The sequence below is a fragment of the Ornithodoros turicata genome, chromosome 1, assembly GCF_037126465.1.
Source record: "Ornithodoros turicata isolate Travis chromosome 1, ASM3712646v1, whole genome shotgun sequence".
In the NCBI taxonomy this organism is placed as follows: Eukaryota; Metazoa; Arthropoda; class Arachnida; order Ixodida; family Argasidae; genus Ornithodoros; species Ornithodoros turicata.
Genome location: NC_088201.1, coordinates 66,339,007 through 66,357,944, shown reverse-complemented (window position 1 = coordinate 66,357,944; position 18,938 = coordinate 66,339,007). Strand labels below are relative to the sequence as shown.

The 18,938-nt window shown below is 47.2% G+C and overlaps 1 protein-coding gene across 1 annotated transcript in view; it reads left to right on the top strand.

Moving 5' to 3' along the window:
- Positions 1-217: 217 nt before the first annotated feature.
- The window catches only part of LOC135378350 (diacylglycerol O-acyltransferase 1-like), a 99,960-nt gene continuing 81,239 nt past the window's right edge, over positions 218-18,938 (top strand). The window contains exon 1 of the mRNA XM_064611365.1: positions 218-497. Within this exon, the coding sequence (XP_064467435.1) occupies positions 373-497 (125 nt within the window). The 5' untranslated portion in view covers positions 218-372. The remainder of the gene's footprint in view (positions 498-18,938) is intronic.

Sequence of the window (18,938 nt, the reverse complement as noted above, 5' to 3'; positions counted from 1 at the left end):
CGCAGAAGTCACGTGTCACGCAGTAATGCCACACTGATAGTGGCAGTAGTAACTCTGAAGAGTCTCCAAACATCCACTCGCAGATACATAGCGATTAAAGCCGCTCCTGGAAACCGCACAACGGAAACTGTGCACGTGACCTCCGCGCATCAAGCACGCTCAGCAGCTCGGCGTCCGTGCCCTTGCCCGTTACCTCTCTCTCTCTCTCTCCCTGCCTTCTGCTTTCACTTGGCGCGGACGACAGGAGTAGCAGACAACGAGATTTGTTCAGTTTCACTCCGACCGCCGCTGTGTGACCGCATCCGTGTGCCTCGGCCTGTGCATGTGAGCGCTAATTCAGTGTGCGGACTCTAGAACGGCGTTGTGTCCGCCATGGTGGAATGTGTAAGCAACGGCAGTGCCCCATGCGTGGTCATGCGGCGAACACTAAGCATGGCAAATGTGCAGCATGCTCAGGAGATCGAAAAGAAAGAACGCCGCCTCGCACCTGATTGTCCGTGAGTGTCTTTTTCTTTTTCATTGCCAGGACAATCGAAAGAATGAGTACATAGCCTGAGATAACCAACGCTCAACGAAATCTAGACGATGCGGGGAGGCTTCGTGCATGTGTTCGCTGACGCAATGCCGCTAGTGAGAAAAACACGTGCACCGCTTGTGTCTCATTTCACCTCCTCTGTTGTGCACACACACACACTCTCTCTCTCTTCAGCTTTGTAGTTATTGCTGAAAACGTTGAGACTGTGGAGAGAGAGCCTAGACTCCCCAGTCTCACTGTTTTCGAATCCAGGAGATAACCTCTCTAGCTTAATTCATTGTTTTATAGTGAGTTAGTTGCGTTTTTACCGTTAAGGTGGATTGAGGCATGGTTACTTACTTGCTTTGAACGAAGCCGCCCCATGATGGTAGAAGCGTCGGAAAGAATTTTATCGCCGCAATGTGCGCTTGTCAACGACAGGTTCGTCTTCAATCAATAAAGATTGCACATTTATCAAAGCTCGAGGGACCTGTTTTAGCCAGTTCACAATCCGATCGTAGCCGATAAATTGACACACCTCAACGTGCTCTTTTGCGGTGTTTGCTCACGCGTAGAGCCTGTTGTGTGCGGTTTGTCTGAAAGGTTGCACTTGAAGATATACACGCGCAATATTAGTCTCTATAAAGAGCTGAAAGGTGTGGCATAAAAACAGCATGTTGTATTTGATTGTACTTAACAAGTACTTCAAGTACATGTCTCACAACTTTATACTTTAAGCAAAGTATTAGCACCGGCAGGGCTTTTTACTGCAGTTAAAGTACATACTTGCCTCACGGTCCTGATGGTATCATGAGTAGATAAATAACTAAATATATTCCCAGGTACTTAGTACTTTACTTGAAGTACTTTTCCTGGTGCTTTGCATATCACTGCCCGTTTGACGGGAGCGGCAGTAGGAGTCCGAAATTGAAAAATCGCCACGGCGAGGACTCTGGTTGTCTCTTCTGCGCTCAATGCGTATATTGTCGGGGAAATTGTCTCCCAGCTTTACAAGTCGTAGCGCAACCCTCTTTGCTTCGCGGTCATGGGTGGCTCACCATGTCCCCGGAAAACCATTAGTCAGAATTCATATATGATGACGTGTTCGTAGCGTCCTGCCGTGCGACCGCGGTGTGCGCTAAAACTGCCTCAAACGTTCGACTTCAAAATCTCCTTGTCCAGTTGAACGAATCGTATGCCCAAGTGGTTCCGAGACGGGACTGCATCTCATCTCTGACCATGCCCTGGCAGTCCCATTTCGAAGCCGCTTTCGCTTGACTTGAGATGCTGGGAATTTTTGAGGCCTCCACACGGCAGCGGATTCTTCCAGGAATTCTTTGGCAACGGCGGTAATTGAGGGAAGTCCGCGTACGGGAGGTGTCGGACAGTAATCTCGCAATTCTGTTCATCATCGCTCTTTTCTTTGTTTCAGTTGTATTACGCACGTATTACGCAGTCCTTGTCATCTTCGCTCCTTTCCCCGTATCTTGTACGCTGGTGATAATTCGTACTTTCGCGCGACACGGCTATGGTCACGTGAGACGCCACAGTGGTCGGTCTCTCTGGATTCGTTCTGCTCACCTGAGGGATCTTTAACGTTCGCTGAAATCTCAGCACACGGCACACTGTATTTAACGTCCCTTGCAAAAGAGGCGTGTCTATAAGCAGCTTGTACCCTGCCACCAAGTTCGTCCTCGGCCGGATTCGAACCCGCAACCTTGGGTTCAGTAGACGGACACGCTACTAACGGACCGACGTTAGGGGCTGCCAACGTAGTGTTGATACTTTCTGTTCCTCTGGCTCGTTACTGTCTAAAGTAATTAATGAATCTTTTGAGGAACACTAGTCACGTGTAGAGGCACTAGTTGGTCTCTTCTTGCCCTTGGACCACAGAACATGCAAAACGCCTTCGAGGAAGACTACAGCGTGTTTCTAACGGGTCACAAAAATACGTTCAGAAATCCATTTGTCTGAAAATTACGGGATCAGCGGTGTTTATCTTCGGTAAACTTCCGCCGTAACATACGAGCACCTTGATCAATTTTCGGTCGCGAGAAACTCGATTTTCTGAATTGAACTCAGAGATTTGCAAAGCCTCGCATTTTTTATTTATTTTTACTAGAAGAAGAAAGCGCATATTGGATTTACCCCATTCCATGGCTAAATGACATTCCCTTCTACAATGGCAATAGCTGCAAAAAAAAAAAAAAAAAACACACACACACACGAAAACTATGGTTTCGAGACGCGCGAATTGTCGGTCGCGCTTAATTCTCCGTCAATTGAAGCAGTGTGAGAAAACGGTTATCCGCCTCATCCTGTATTCCTCCTCACTCTCGTTCAGATAAGTGTGGCGTTTGAACGCTGCAGCCGGCCGGGTCACCGTCTTCTTCCACTGCTCCTTGGATTAATTTGACGGAGAGCTGATCGCGGCCGATCAGCACTTCTGCTGCGCGAATAGAGAAGCGAATATGCGCTTCTCTAAACGACAGCAATTTTTTCCAGCTATTATCATTGTAATCAAATAACCCAGGAAAAAAAGGTGCTGACGCCAGGACGCACCTTTTTCCTGGGTTATTTGATTGCGTTGATTCTTGGGCGTTGGAGGATTACGTGTTCGTGCTTGTCCTTAAATGTAGCCTGCCCCGGCTAATTCCCGTTGATTACCATCGTAGAAGCTAACGTATTTTGTCGTGGAATAGGGTACATCCAACATGCGCTTTCTATTTCATTTCTGGCAAAAAAAAAAAAAAAAAAGAAAAGAGACACAGCACACACACACACAAAACGTGGCTCAGTTGGCTTTGCAAATTTCGGAGTTCAATTCAGAAAATCAAGTTTCTCGCGACCGAAGATTCATCATAGTGCTCGTATGTCATGGCAAAAGTTCGCCGAAGATAAACACCGTTGATCCCGTAATCTTCTGACGAGTGGATTTTTCAATATACAGGGTACATCGCCTAACGCGATAAAAAATCCTATTAAAATATCTACTTGTCTGAACAGTATGGGGTAAACGCTATTTACCTCGGGGGAGATTTTACGATTACTTCTGACAACTTCGGTCAAATTTAATTCGCAAATTTCTGTTCGTTACAATTTGCGCTAACTTCGAACGTCCATGTGCTTATTTTGTTGCGAATTTCCCCATTCATCATCATCATCAATTTATCTGTTGTTGTTTGTTGCAAAGTTACACCTGCTATTAGTGAACATGCAAGAGAACTATCAGCTGGGGACCACCAGTACTATCCTTCCCCATCTGCACCTCTGCTATCTGAAATCCGTGGTTCTGGTTTCTGGACCCTCAATAACCGACCAAATAATCACTGAAGGTTTATCAGGAATAGGGAAGGATAGAAGTGAGGCAACCGTTTCCTTGTTGCCTTTTTTTCTTCTCAATTTAGTTTACTTCAAAATGTGTCGCTATCGTTTTTTTGTTTTACGTAAGGTATTTTGTAGTCCATATTCGCATCGCAGTCGTTATCAGCAGGGTCATTTGCGAGCCGCAAAATTCAGTACGGCTATCTTTAATTGTACGAACAACAACAACAATAAATGGACAAGTGATGATGACATAGGAGGTTTCCCTGTGGTAGCCACAGGACCCTGCCCCACTTCACAGAGGTTTATATGAGAGGATGAATTATGGTGAACTTGAAGCGACGACAGGTCGGAGTTCTGTTTAGAGCTCTTAGAGGAGTCCAGTGGCTTGCATGAAGGCAAAAAGGGAGCGAAGAGCCCGGCACTGATGCGCAGGGGAGCTCCATGGGCCAAGCACTTTGGTCAAGCTGAATGGTCTATGGTCAAGGGGCTCAAGTTGGCGTCGAAATACCCGGCGTTCACACGTGTACTGGTCACAGTCCTCGATGATATGGAGGATCGTAGCTTGGGTGTGGCAAGCTGGGCACAGCGCCGTGTTACTGTAACCCAGCTTAACCCGGAACACAGGGGTGAATGCGACGTTGAGTTGTAGACGCCGCAGAAGTGACATAAAGCTGCTAGGGAAGCCACCTGGCATCTTAAATGATAATGACGGGTCCACTGCATGGAGGAGTGACCATTGAGTGATGTCATGGAGCCATTGCTGGCGGGCCAAGGGTGACACCAACGCAGACAAGTAGAAGCGTCTATCTCCGTTGGAGAGGATAATGGTGGACACGGCTCTGGAGATACGGTGGGCCGCCGCCGCCGCCAAATCTGCCTCCTCGTTGCCCTGAATGCCAGTGTGGCCGGGGACCCACTGTAGGGTCAACCGGTGTCCTTGTTCCTCAAGAACCTTGAGCACCGTCAGGATACTCACTACCACCGGGGCCAAAGAGCCGCGGATGCCCATGCTTGCTACACATTGCAGGGCTGATTTTGAGTCAGTGTATATCACCCAGGAGCGAGGAGGGTAGTTCAAGACAGTCTTTAGAGATACCAAGATGGCATACAGCTCTGCAGAGCTCGACGAAGTGCGATGTGACAGGCGAAACCCACATGATATTGACTCGTCCGGTATGACAAAGGCAGCGGAGGAGCCATTCAACGTAGACAAACCATCTGTGAACACAGCCGTGCGGCCTCTGTACTTTGTATCCATCATTTCCAAAGTAGATTGCTTTGGACGAAGTACTGCACTTGCTTCTACAAAATGGGAAACAGGGAACATCTGAATACCAGATGCCAACTTTGAAATATAAATTTGCAGCATGAATCGGTGGCCAAATTTGTTGGCGTTTCACTGGAAAATGTCCTCTGACTTTGCAACTGGCACTCCGAAGCGTAGCTTTTAGAAGCTTTCGTTTATTTCCTTTTCGACGTGAAAACGTCTGTAAGTTCGGTTTGGTAGCCAGGTCAAAATTTACGATGCAACGAAATTATGCCGAGCTTCATGTATCGATAACTCGGTGAGTAATAACCCGATGGCAACCAACCGGCTAAATGTAGATAGCTTATACGTGTAAGATTCTAGCTAACAAGGTCATTGCGGCGGCTGACGCAAACTATGTGTGTGGCGGGCACGTGCGAGAGAGACGGAAATATAGGGGTACGCGTACTTTGCGGGCAGTCCATCTCGCGAACGCGTGAAGCTAGGACTCCGATCGAGGGATCGTTAGAAAGCGCTTGAGAGGTTCTACCTGGACCTTAAGCGATATCGGCTTCAACAACAATAACCAAAATTTTATAAATTTGCAAAGTTGAAATACCAAAAGTTTGCCAGGATGTCGGCATATATGGAACTAAAATATGATCAGAATCGTAGGGAACGGCATTCAGAAGAAAGGGTGGTTCGAGAGGAACCCAGAAAGGCCCCAAAGTCCAGCAGCGAGCGATCGAGAGAGCTACGGGAGCGCCGAAGAAGATTAGCGGCAGAGGCAAATTCGACTGCCGGCGCGCACAGCGAGCCCTTACCCTCTACCAGCGGGACAACTTCCAATTGTGACAGTGTGAAAGTGACCTAAAAAGACGATGGAGTGCATCCAGAGGGGGGCTCAACAACGTGGAGGAGCCAGACCCCGCCAGAGAACCCCAGGCGCAGCGTCGATGTGAGGCGGTGCGCGCCGACTTAAATGTTCTTGGTATTAATAAATGACTAATGAATGGAATGAATAAACGAATAACCACTCGTATTTCTTGCATTAAAATCCCGCAAAGGAGCAAAGGAATCGGAGATCGTGACGTTTTCATGTAGAACACTACGGCTCGGATACGACTGAGCCCGCCCCAATTTTTATATAGGTGCTCGCTGCTCGGACTATCGTCGAGGCTTGGTGGTATGAAAATAGCGGTGGCCTCTTCTCTCTCTCGAAACGAGTACATGCGGACAAGCTTGGCTGCGGCCACAGTTTCTTGTGAGGTAAAGCAAAGTAGTTTTTTTTTTTTCCTTTATCAGTATACCTTCTTCAACAAAGTGTCTCGTCCTTTCTCTCTCTATTCAGAGCCCTAGTATCTGTTACATGCTACGACAAGAAAAAGATGCGCAAGGGTTTCAGTTGGTATTGGCGTAATGTGTAAATAGCTGAGTATTAATTATCAGACAGTTCGTATAATCAGAATAATCGGACTGTTAAGTGTCATCATCTTTCTCTCGTTGTTGTTGACTGTCAGCAAATCTCAATGAAGTCGAAAATTTGTCCTTATACGTTCGTTGCATATCTGTAAAGAAAATACAACTGAATGATACACTTTATCGGGCATTGTTTTGCGGTTTCATTGTTCGGAACGACTATCAAAATGCCAACATCTCCACGTCGACAGCGTTGCTATCGATTTAACGAAGCGACCGTGCCTGCAGAGATAGTGGCCGCTATATCAAGCGATTATTGCAACCAGGTTGACAACGGCGCTTTGGACTTGAAGGACGTGCTACCGGAAAGACATTTCCGCATACTGTGAAGCATTTCCTAAAGCCCCGATATCAGAGAGTTTCAGTACATCGTACGCTATCGGCTTTGCGTACGCAAAGGATAGGGTTGATGGTTCTCTGCGCGTCCATAACAGAAAGAGAGCTTCGCGCAGTGAGCAGAACCACCAACACTATCTGTTACGTACGCTATCGCCTTTGCGAACGATCTACTAAAACTCTCAAATGCCGTTCACCGTTATGTGTTATCGCCGTTCTATATTTCGCTCTTTTCAAGGAGAGATTGTATATGCACGTCGACTGAATTGGAAGAGCACGCTTCTGCTGACTCTTGCGATTGGCACTTGCAGTGCCTACAGGGTGTCGTGCTGATAAAAACTTGGCCTGTACTTCGGGTTTAACGCGATTATTCCCCCCCCCCCTCGAATTTCAATCACGTATTACGTTGCATCACGTACAGTAGCAATATGTGCGCAGGACCGCAGGTCTGACATAAATCCTATTTGAGTGCAGCAATAAACTATGTCAAGCACATTGTTACAACATGCTTGTGACTATAACTCCCAAGGAATGCATCTTTGACCGTTATGTGCACCTTTAACTGCGGGGCGCTTGCTGGACAGACAGAAAACAATAAACCAATAACACTCGTATGTATCACAATAGTACCCAATTTCAACATGAATTTCAGGATTAAAAATAGGATCCGACTTCCCCACCCCGAATTCGGGAAAGACATTTAACCCGAAAACGTCAGACCGTACCTATATAACTATAGGTTTTCTTAACTCAAATAGCGAATAAAAATAAGCGACAGACTGGAAACAAAGGAAGATCTGCAAATAAGGAAAATGTGACTATATGCGTAACTTTTGCGCATGGTTCTGCGAGTAATCGGATTTTTCGAATACCGAAGCGAATGAATGTAACTTCGATTCGAATTGCGAATCGAAAAATGTCTCTTTCAAACCGAACATATTCGAATAGTTCTTCCTGCACGCATAAGCCCGAAAACGACACGATAGAAGGCATGCAAACAGAGAGCGCTGCTTCATGCGAAAATACTGATACATACACACATCCTTTTTAATTCCGTGTTAGCGCCGCGAAGCAACTGTGGCTATGAGGGGCGTACAGACGTGGACAGATGGACAGAGGACAGCAGGAAAGAGTGGGGTTAGTATGTGTCCTGGGCCGATATTCGTCTGGATAGTCTCCGGAAAACCCAGGGAAAACCTCAGACAGCACAGTCGGTGACAGGATTCGAACCCGTGTCACCTCCCAGTCTCGGCGTGGAAAGCGATCATCTTAACCACTATGCCACGGGAGCTGGTCATACACACATCCTGATAAATCCTTACATTCATACAAATCCTTATACATCAGATATTCCAAATGTGTTCGGTTCGGTGTATACGACTATTCACTTCATATTCTCTCCCGGTATGTAACTGTCCCTTCGTATTTGCTTTGCATCGATTCGTGTGCGCGTTTCGGTTTTAAAATTATTATTCGCTCAGCTTATCGTTGTGGTTTTTTTAGTTCTGTTTGTTTCAGTTCATTACACCATACGATGAACGTAATTCACCTAGTCGTTTTCGAATAAGTAATGCTTTGCAAGTAATTTTAACCTCCTTTTTGTCCCGAAGGAAAGAATGTTTTTTCGAGCTACAACGTCGACATCTCCAGTAGTATCTGCAAAAAAAAAAAAAAAAAAAGGAATGGAAAAATGCTTGTCAGTTGTTGAACAGTTTATTTGTTAGCTGTTTTCCGTATTCTCGCTGGTCGTTTATTTCTTACTCGCGTCACCTTCGTGACCGTCCCCCTTAGCAGCTTAGAGGAGCATGGAAGGGCTCGAAAAATGTTTTTTTAAGGAGGATTTTTTTCAATTTCCGTGTTAGCGCCGCGAAGCAACTGTGTTGACGAGCGGCGTACAGACGTGGACAGATGGAGAGAGGACAGCAGGAAGAAGTGGGGGATGGGGGGGGGTTAGCATGCTTCCTGGGCCGACTTTTAAGGGGAACTATGCCCGGCATTCGCCTGGAAAGTCTGCCGGAAAATCCAGGGAAAACCTCAGACTGCACAGCTGGTGGTAGGATTCAAACCCACCACTTCCCAGTCTTCAGCACGACATTGGCTAACACCAACGTTAGTCCGCTCGGCCATGCCGCTGGTTTATGTTGACGGCGTAGTTTAACAGTTTGTTGCTTGTAAATCCAATGCAACTAATTACGCATGTGACAGAGAACATTTCATATTTTTAATCTGCTACCAAAATCGAGGCAAAATGGCTCGGGGCGACCTGTGGTGGGAAATAATCCCCAGTTCGTCAAACGACAGTGACCTATGCTCCTGACTGACTTGCTGCACCTGATGGCTACGTAACCGACGCGTAGCCAACTTGTTTCGTTTTACACCCAGTGTTGTCTGGATGTTTTGCCGCCGTTTTTTTTTTGGACGAGCAATGCTACAGTGAGCCAGAAGAGTGCAGTGCAGCGAACAGAGGGGGCTGCGCCTTGGGACGGCTGTCAGAATGGGGCCGGTTTCACGACGTTTGGGGGCGCTCCGAACCGTATTCTGCAGCCCCCTTTGTGGTCGTGTAGCCGGATGTTTTTCCGCACACAGGCATGTGTCGCCTACACTGCGTCTCCGAAAAATCGTGGCGCAAGGATTTCCACAAATGAGATGACGTTCCCGGTACGGTGGTAAGGCAGGGAACACGCCGGGCACGACCGTCTACTAGTAAGGGCGCTCTGCGTTAGAGAAGGGCAGCTCGCGCTGCGGCGAAACTTTAGTGCAACAGGCCCCATCTAGAATTTTACGAATTGAGATTTTTGCTCTCTTCTATTCTGTTTAGAGTAATTAATTGTAACTGCAATAACAATTGCAATTAATTGTATTCTTATTCTGCGTCGCTTCCTTACTAACCTTGTGGCGTTGCTATAGTCGTCAATTGCAGCGCCGCCGCTGGCTGTCGCCGCCGTGGTAGTCACGTGGAGGGCGAGGTCGTTCCACTGTCCTCTGTTAGTTCACTGTAGCAATGCCCAGTTGGTGACCACTTCGACACAGTATTGCCCATAATAAGAACTATGGATGTAATTGGGACGAAAATTGGGACGCATGAGTACTGAAGACTCAGGCTATCGAATAGACAAATCTTCTGAGATTGCACCCTCTACTGCCTTGCGGTTAAGGCCTGTTTCACACGACCGTGTTTGCCGCCAATTTGCTTATAGAACCAAAGCCAAATAGAACCTAAGGGCATTCGAGCCCCGTAGGGTCCCAATGGGTCCGTTTTGCCTCCGTCAAAAACACGGACGAGAAAAAACGTTCGTGTGAAACAGGCCTAAAACACACAGTTATCTCTGAGACTGCCCATGAAGGGGCGATTTCAACTGTGGAAAAGGGTGGGACCTCTTATCTGCTATAGGTCCCACTCTTCGACCTGCAGTAGTCGAAGCGTAGAGATATGCGAGATAATTCGGGCTAAAAATATCCGTTTGAAATGTATCCAAAAACTCTCGAACGCGCCGAGATATCACTGACAGTGCAGAAAATTTTCCAAGTCTATGTGACACTCGAGATAAGATGGCCTTCCTGGGAGAACGAATGCATCGTCTGGACGATTTGCAGGTCTTGCGTCAAGAGTCTTTGCATATAGGGTGTGAATATCTTTGTGCAGTATCTCGTAACTCTGTACTCGACGTGCGCAACTTGCCGTATCGGTTGCAACATTCGAGATATGAGCAGATGGCGCAAGATATATAGGACGGAAAACTTGGACGTAGGGGGCGCGACAGTCTCGTTGGCCCTCTTGGCAGCTATACGTATATACGTGACAACATGGTATAAACACGCGTATGTTCTCTTGCGCCGTGACTCGTTTTAATGATCATATTTGTTGCGGTGATTAAGATACAGAACGCGTGTTTACGATGATCGAACACCACAAGTTGTGTGACTTCTGCACTCGTTTATTGTCCTGGCATATAGTTCGCATGGAGCGTAAAACAATGAAAGTATACAGGATCGCAATGTCGAGAAATGGAAAATCTAGCGATCAGGTAAAGTTAGTATAGAAGAAAAAGCATCAGATCGGGGTCCGCCGGAATTTCGAAGAGAGACTGTTCTTCGAATGTGAATAGGTAGGACTGGAGAGAGAGCTCTTTTTTCGCGCAGATCCATTGCTGGGGAGTAACGGCCCTGAAATGATTAGGCCAGCCGTGCTGCAATCTTTAGTACATAGAGTAGAATAGAAGTAGAAAGAGAAAAATGGAAACGTAGGTCGGCACTGGTGCCACGAGCTGTTCCACATCCAGCTGATCTTTAGTTATAAGGTTGCTGCTTATGCTATTGTTTTTCATTAGGGAGTTTCAGCGACATCGGCAGGCTTTAACGATGAAGGTTCCGAAAACGCGATAGGCCCTATGGCGCTGGTCCTTTGACGTGATCCTGGCATCACATTTGACAGCTTCCTTGAAACCGTGGGGTTTTCGTTGCGTGCGTCCGATCTGCTAAAACTCGCTATTGTCTTTGTCTGTACGCGCTATCAGAAGAATTAGTCATGGGGAACTGAATGCATTTGACTGCGTTGTTCGTGACAGGCTCGTGTCAGATTGCGGAGGTGAATGCACTCCAGACCGATTGTACAGGTATCATAGTACAGGTGGATGTCTCTTTGTATGGGGGAGGATACACCTTATACTCCAAACTGTAATTGTTCTTGGAAAAACTATGTGGTTCAGCAGTTATACATATCGGTAAGAATGCAAAACTTATCTGTGAACAAGAAAAATAGAAAAAAGCAACAACAATTTTATTTTTAAGATGATGATTGAGGAGTTTCATCCTCTTGAAAGAAAAAAAAAGTAAAGACCCCGTAAAGACCCCGTTCATATGTAGGGTTTCTTCAGTAGAAACTACACATCATTCGTAAGTGAGACGGAAATGGATGGAAAAGGCTGTTTAGGAATTCTCTTAGTTAGACAGCCACAAGTTAATGCACTTATAGTACGTACCTTGTATACTGGGACTGGAGAAGGTAAACGACATCGTTTTGTTTCTAAAGGACGGCGGCCGTGTGGCTCACAGGTCCGACATTTTTCAGCAGTCAAGTTTTATCATATTTTGAACATGTCGTAGACAAGTGAAATAAATATTCTATTCGAGGAATCAAACCGTACACGTTGGAGGACATTTTAAAGCTTAAACGTCCTAGGACAATTTCGGTAAAATTTAATTTACATTTCCTTTCGGTTCTCCCATAAGTTCAAAAAAGAAAGAAAAACAATAAGAAGAGAAGACGTTGATAATAAGGCGTACCCAGGGTGTACACTACCTGGACCAATGATGGCCTGGTCGATGTCTGAGGTAAAACAGAAGGGCAGAGACGGAACACACACACACGTAGAGATAATAATGCAATGGGGCTGATGCCGGATAGCAGAATGAACAAAGCGGAATTCATTCAAAATGTCTAGAAATTTTGCATTCTGGTGAAGCTGCCGGTTGTCATGGACAGCGAGCTTGGGAGAAGCCACGTGCTCCTGACAACCAATGAGAGTGATCGAGATCGCGCTCTTCTGATACAATTGCGCTATACTCTGACGTGCAGTGCAACGCGTGCATGATGTAATTAATTGCCAATATCGAAGTGTCGTAATCCCCTTAAATTACAGAGACGTATCGGGGACCTCAAATATTACAATTTTTGAGGTCGTTGACGAAAGTTTCGACATCTGCTATGCCAGTAGTATTTTTAAGCGCGTAGGAAATGCAGCAGTTTACCTAAACGTCCGTATGTACAGATCTCCTAAAGTGATGTCACTAAGAGGTACTATGTCATCATGTGTTAGGTTTTGACCAATTCGAAAGAAACGTATTACCCTTTACAGTGACGTCATGTACAACCACGAGACAACGCCAACACAATGCGTGCTTTTATACTGACTTTGTACGGGCGAATAGACAAAAAAAAAAAAAAAAAACAGTCAATAGTTGCACGCCGCGGTCCATCATTTCGCTGGGATATTTAATATAGAATTGATTCATCGACACGACTTCATCGAAGGTCGGGTCGTCGACACCGTTCCTGTCAAAAGACGCTTTGACTGCCAAGCTGATGCAGGAAGCGCCGAGAATAAGGGTGCGATAACTTTTGATCCGGGGTTCAACGCTTACGTGCAGCTGTGCACGTGTTGTTTACCATCTTCGGCCGCTATATTTAGAATGATGGAGACGGGACGCGACAAAGCCGCATGTAGCTCCCATTAAACGAATACAATTTTGGATAGGACGCCAGTCGAAACGGGGGCGCCGAGGGCCGTACATCTACTTTTACGTGATGTAGTACAGCTTGGGACAAAAGTTTACGGAACACCGAGGTCTCGCATTTCTCCATTTCAGTGAAACCCTAGCAGCAAACGGGAGCGGTTCGGCTATTCTATATATAGAATTGCCGAACCCCCGTTTCTTATTTAATCTCTTCCTGATAGCTAGCAGGGGGCCGCTCCGATGAAGTAATACGCCAGTGCCGTGTTCCGTAAAGTTTTGTCCCAAGCTGTACAGTGTCGGAGAGCTCACGTGTACCGCGGGATAGCTTGCCATTAGTGTAATATCACGTTCAACTGTTGGCGCTTTATCCATGTTTATCCATGTTATCCATGGGGACGCACATTTCCCCAGGGCGTCAGTCGTGACGTTGCCCACATACGTGAGGCCGACAACGGCAAGCCCTTTCACCATCCACCACCATCCACCACCACCTTATCCATGTTTGATTTCGGAAGAACCTCTACAAAGGCTGCAGTTTTCGAAGCCACTACCGGCATGGCCAACATTCGCTCGGTGTTCCAAGATCGCGTTGAAGACTGAGAGAGGTGATGGGATTGAATCCTACCACCGGCTGTGCTGTCTGAGGTTTTCCGGCAGACTTTCCAGACGAATGCTCTGCACAGTTCCCCTGAACTCGACCCAGGACGTATACTAACTCCCCTCGCCTGTCTCCCCACTTCTCCGTGCTGTACACGCAGTACGTAACGCCGTTACCGTAATCGATACTTTTTTCGGTGTCGAAGTGCGGATCGCGATACTTTTTTAAATCGGTATCGAAAGAGTATTTTCTTTACAAATTTGTGGTAACGCGATCTTCGTATCGTTACCGATACCGATACTGTTATAGGGCCCCCCACCCTTGCTTCACCGGTCATATTTCTTGCCTTTATTCATTGTCACTGCCCCGCCTAGTGGGCGAGGCTTGTGCGGACAGTGACAAGAACAGCTTTCCGAACATTCACTCTGTCTTGAAAAAAAAAAAAAAGAAAAGAAAGGTGGTCACAGCAGTTTCCTTTAATGCTTCAGCGGAACGTCCGTTCAGTGTCACGCATACAGGAAAGCGCACTAGGATGACAGACGAAAACTTTGAGCGCCAGTTATTGCTAAGAGTCAACCAAAGTTATGATAAATGTTTTGCTTCTTTGTTGCAAAACTATCTTCTCACAATTCGTGATTATCCAAATGGAATATTCACGTAAGCAAAACTTCGATGATGCAGATTTCATGCAAGACTTCTTCGTATTTTCAGCAAAAGTATCGTGTAAAATATCGCATTACTTTTAGTTTACTTTAAGTTTAGTTTTAGTAACGGCATCGGTACTTCGTTACCTTAAAAATGAAGTATCGATATAGGTATTTCGCTACTTATTTCGGTAACTAGTACAACACTGTGTTCAAGGTCTGTACGCCGCTAGCAAAATTTTGTTGCTGAAGTGGCTGTTTTGAATGAGGTGTAGCAGGCCGTGGACAACGACGAAGATGGCCACGCGCCTGGAGCACCTGCCTCAGTTCCACCGGCGCGGCCATGGAGATAGGCCACCGTCATCGCCTGTCTGTGGCATACCATCATCGCCGGTCGGGACTCGTGTAGAGGATGACCACCTCCTCTACATTTGGTGACCCGAACGAAGAACACCATGTTCGGCGCAATTAGGCCCTTCACCATCCCAAATTTTTGACACCGTCGGCAAGCACTACCAAGGCAAGCTATCCCTGGAAGCCAACTGCATTACTCGACGCATCTCGCTACCATCATAACGCCCTTCTCCTCTCGACCGACCGCTCACGTCCCGCTTCCGTCGACGCTACCGATTCGAACGACCACGCAACGATCCGATCGCCCACGGACCATCGCTTCACGGCTTCTAGGGACCGGCCTGCGCTGTCAACGGCACCTGGCACACTCACGACCCGTCGCTTCATTTCTGCATCTCAACACTCATCCGCTGCCGGCCGCGACACCTGAGCAACGTGCTCCCCTGCCGGTTTCGGCAGTCGCGGCAGCCGACGCCACGGCACGCTTCAGCCGGCGTCTCGGCACTCCTCACGGCTACGCAGCCTCACTTCCTGGGACCCTACGAGCTCTCGCTCCCGTGCCGGTTGCGGCACACCTGGCCACGACTCTGACGCTCGACTCCGACGCCCAACGACTTCGCCCCTCATCTGCCCCGCTCATCGGGAGTTTCTCGCAACGGGTGTTGTGCCGTGCAACGAAGACGTCCAGTAGTGCGCGTCATCCACGGTTGCTCTTGCTCTCCTCCTCCGGTGAGAACGCGGTTCTTCTTTCTCGCCGCTCCGCGTCTGGGACGGGGAGTACTGTAGCAGGCCGTGGACAACGACGAAGATGGCCGCGCGCCTGGAGCCTGGAGCACCTGCCTCAGTTCCACCGGCGCGGCCATGGAGATAGGCCACCGTCAACGCCTCTCCGTGGCATACCATCGCCGGTTGGGACTCGTGTAGGGGAAGACCACCTCCTCTACAGAGGCATCAAACTTGAAACCATACGCTTTGAAATAAAGCTGATAAAACAGACGGATGATGCTATTGTTCGCGACAGCGTTGCGGATAAAAATTTAATTACGGGTTCTTGGGATCACGGGCTTGATTGAGAGGTGTTTCGCACAGTTGCAGGACAATAGTCGTGCACTGTGAACTTCCTATGCAACGCGTGTTTCATAGTGTGATGAACATGAATGCACGCTTGCTTCCCACCTGTAGCGTTCATTCATTCATTGGAGGGAATAGCCTAGAATTTACATAACTGTTGGCATCATGCGTGAAATAATGTTGACATTGAACAGTTCCGCTTTCTCGCATTTGCAGCACCCTGCTTCAAAGGACTGCGTGATGAATAGCGCTGTGCTCAAGCTTCGTCGCCTTTCAACGACAGCATACAATAGGGAGAAAAAAAAAAAGCAGTAACCTATATATATATATATATATATATAAAGAGGGGGGGGGAAGCCATTAAAAAAAAATAGGTAAATGATGCTAGACGTGTTTGAAATTCAAACTTACAGTTAAGATGGCTTCTATGGCTGCACGTAGAGAAACAGATACTCATTGAACGATGCGACAGCACCAGAGGACACGTGTTTCGCCGTGTTTGCGGCTCGTCGGCCCTGGGTAGCTGCGCATCGTTCGGGATTGGCAAACCAGGGGTCGCTGAGTGACCCCTGGTTTGCCAATCCCGAACGATGCGCAGCTACCCAGGGCCGACGAGCCGCAAACACGGCGAAACACGTGTCCTCTGGTGCTGTCGCATCGTTCAATGAGTATCTATATATATATATATATATATATGATAGAGCCATAGCGTCTCGCCTGTGGTTTAGCAAACTCGATTTATCTCGAGTGACGTCCATATCTAAAAGAGTGCAGTTTTTTTTTTCTCTCTATCTATCTGTTTTCACACTTTCCAGGAAGCGTTTGTCCCTGCGATTTTAACGGACCAATCGAGAGTCCCTTGTCTCGTTGAGAGAAAGCGGCCGATTGTTTTCCTTTCTTCGATGTCTTCCCCCTCCGGGACGCTCAATCTGGTAAAAAGCGAGGATTCCAACTGGAACTCCTTGTCTCTCGTACGTTACGGTGTAACCTGTCACGTCTCCTTTATTATTTTTTTTTTCGTGCAACATTTTTTGTCTTCGTCTAGACAATTTTTCAGCCTTTGCTCGAGAAAGTATAGTTACGCAGGATGGTAGTGTGGACATACTCACATTACCGTACTTAGTAACTACTTTCTCTGGCTCTTCACTGGAGTACCGCGTCAAGACTGAGGAAGTATTCGGTATGTTGACACCTCGAAGACAATAATACGTGTAGCGCAATACACTGTCCACGAACAGACACAGCCTGGAGGACAAATACTGCGTATTTTTATTTTTTACACCATCCAACCAACCAGGGGGACAAATGCTCTTCTTCACCAGAACAAATGGCACTTAACGAATGAAGGAACGTGACAGGATCTGTTCCATCATGTAAAAGCTTGAGTCTGGGCACACAGAGGGACGACACACAGCACACGACGTGTTGTGTGTCGTCCGTCTGTGTGCCCAGACTCAGACCAACCTGGAAAACAGGGAATTGTCAGCGAATTTTCATATGACTGGGAAAATCAGGGGATCGTCAGGGAATCTGGCCAAAAAGCAGCAAGTTCCCTTTTGTTTTTGTCAGGGAATTCGTTTGAAATAGTCAGTGAAAACCTGGAAAAGTCAGGGAATTTGAAGGCTGCAATTTGATAGACACCCTGATGGAGTTCATTCACCAGCTAACCTGCATCTACGCCATTTTGACAGGATCTGTCTGCGATGGACATGTATCAGCAGGTAAGTCTGTATGGTGCGACGATACCCTAATGAACATCTTCTGACATCGTCAAAATGGTGGTGATCCTAATGAAAGAGCTCGCCGTTGTCGGCCCCACAGAGATGGCAACGTCACGACTCTGGGGGATGTGCGTCCTGGGCCGACTTCTAAGGGAACCGTGCCGACATCTATTTGGCACTGCGGCGTCTGAAAAACTCCAGGAAAAACCCCAAACAGCACAGCCGGCACCGGGATTCGAACCCGTGTGCCTCGTTAAAATAAAGTAACAATAACTCATCGTCCCGCAAATGGCGGACAAGTGTTGTAGAGTTGCATAGGCCGAGGGGGAATAATTGATGGATTATAAGACATCGCAGTGAAGTATACACATTGTGGGGATGGAACCATATCGAGCTAAACCCTCTTGGAGTAAAAGTCGAGGCGCCATAGGAAACAAGCGGGTGGTCAATGAGGAGCTCGTTGAAGCAGCCCTCCTGTTCCCCCCTATATCCCCCCCCTCCTGTTCAAGCTGAATGCGCCGCTTCGTTGTTGTTTACTCGTTTGGTCACCACCGTCTTTTTTGTCGTCACTTTTATCACGGTCCTGTGCTTTTATGTACGATTGGCAAATATCGAAACGAATGATTTTGTATTCGATTCGTTTTCTGAATCGAGTACGGAATTCTATATTCACATTTCGAATCGAATCGATGGTTGTTCCAAACCAGGTACGTATATGCAGTGGCGTATCCAAGGGGGGGTGGGCGATCGCCCCCCCCCCAAAAAAAAACGTCAGTTTATACATTGGATTTCCCTCTCCCCCTCCCCGACTACGTGCTCCGACAAAGAAACCGCCCCCCAAACCGATGGTCTGGATCCGCCCCTGGGTATATGGTTCCGAGGTTGCACACGTAAGGCTGAAAATGGCATATAGAGAGGACATAAAACAATGTGAGCACTACTTCGTATTCTGACCAGTATGAATATATCGCATACAGTATACGTGCTGTAACGCACGTCTACGTCCATGCACGTGCTGCATGTATATCCGGTCCGGTTAGTCGTTGCGGTTTTAGGGCTATTCGCTTCGTATTCACTTAGGTATTATTCGCGCGAGATCGTTGTGATTTATTTACTCCCGTTAGAATAGCCGCTGCTTATGCTAACCTACAAACCGTCAGAACTCGTAGAGTAGCGTTTCCAGGGAAACGCCCACGGTTGTACGCTTGCCTCTAACCTGTTTTACAACTATGTGGCGGGCTTCTGTAGTACCGCTTGGAAGTCCCTTCAAATTTCCTCCCACATAGACGCTTCCTAACTAGGGGGTCTGTGTTTTCCCCAATCCATATCCGCTACGCCGTGTGATAATCACCTCTCTGTCCTGCACGTCATTCTGGTACCTTGAGAGACAGAGAACATAACGCTAGGCAATCTA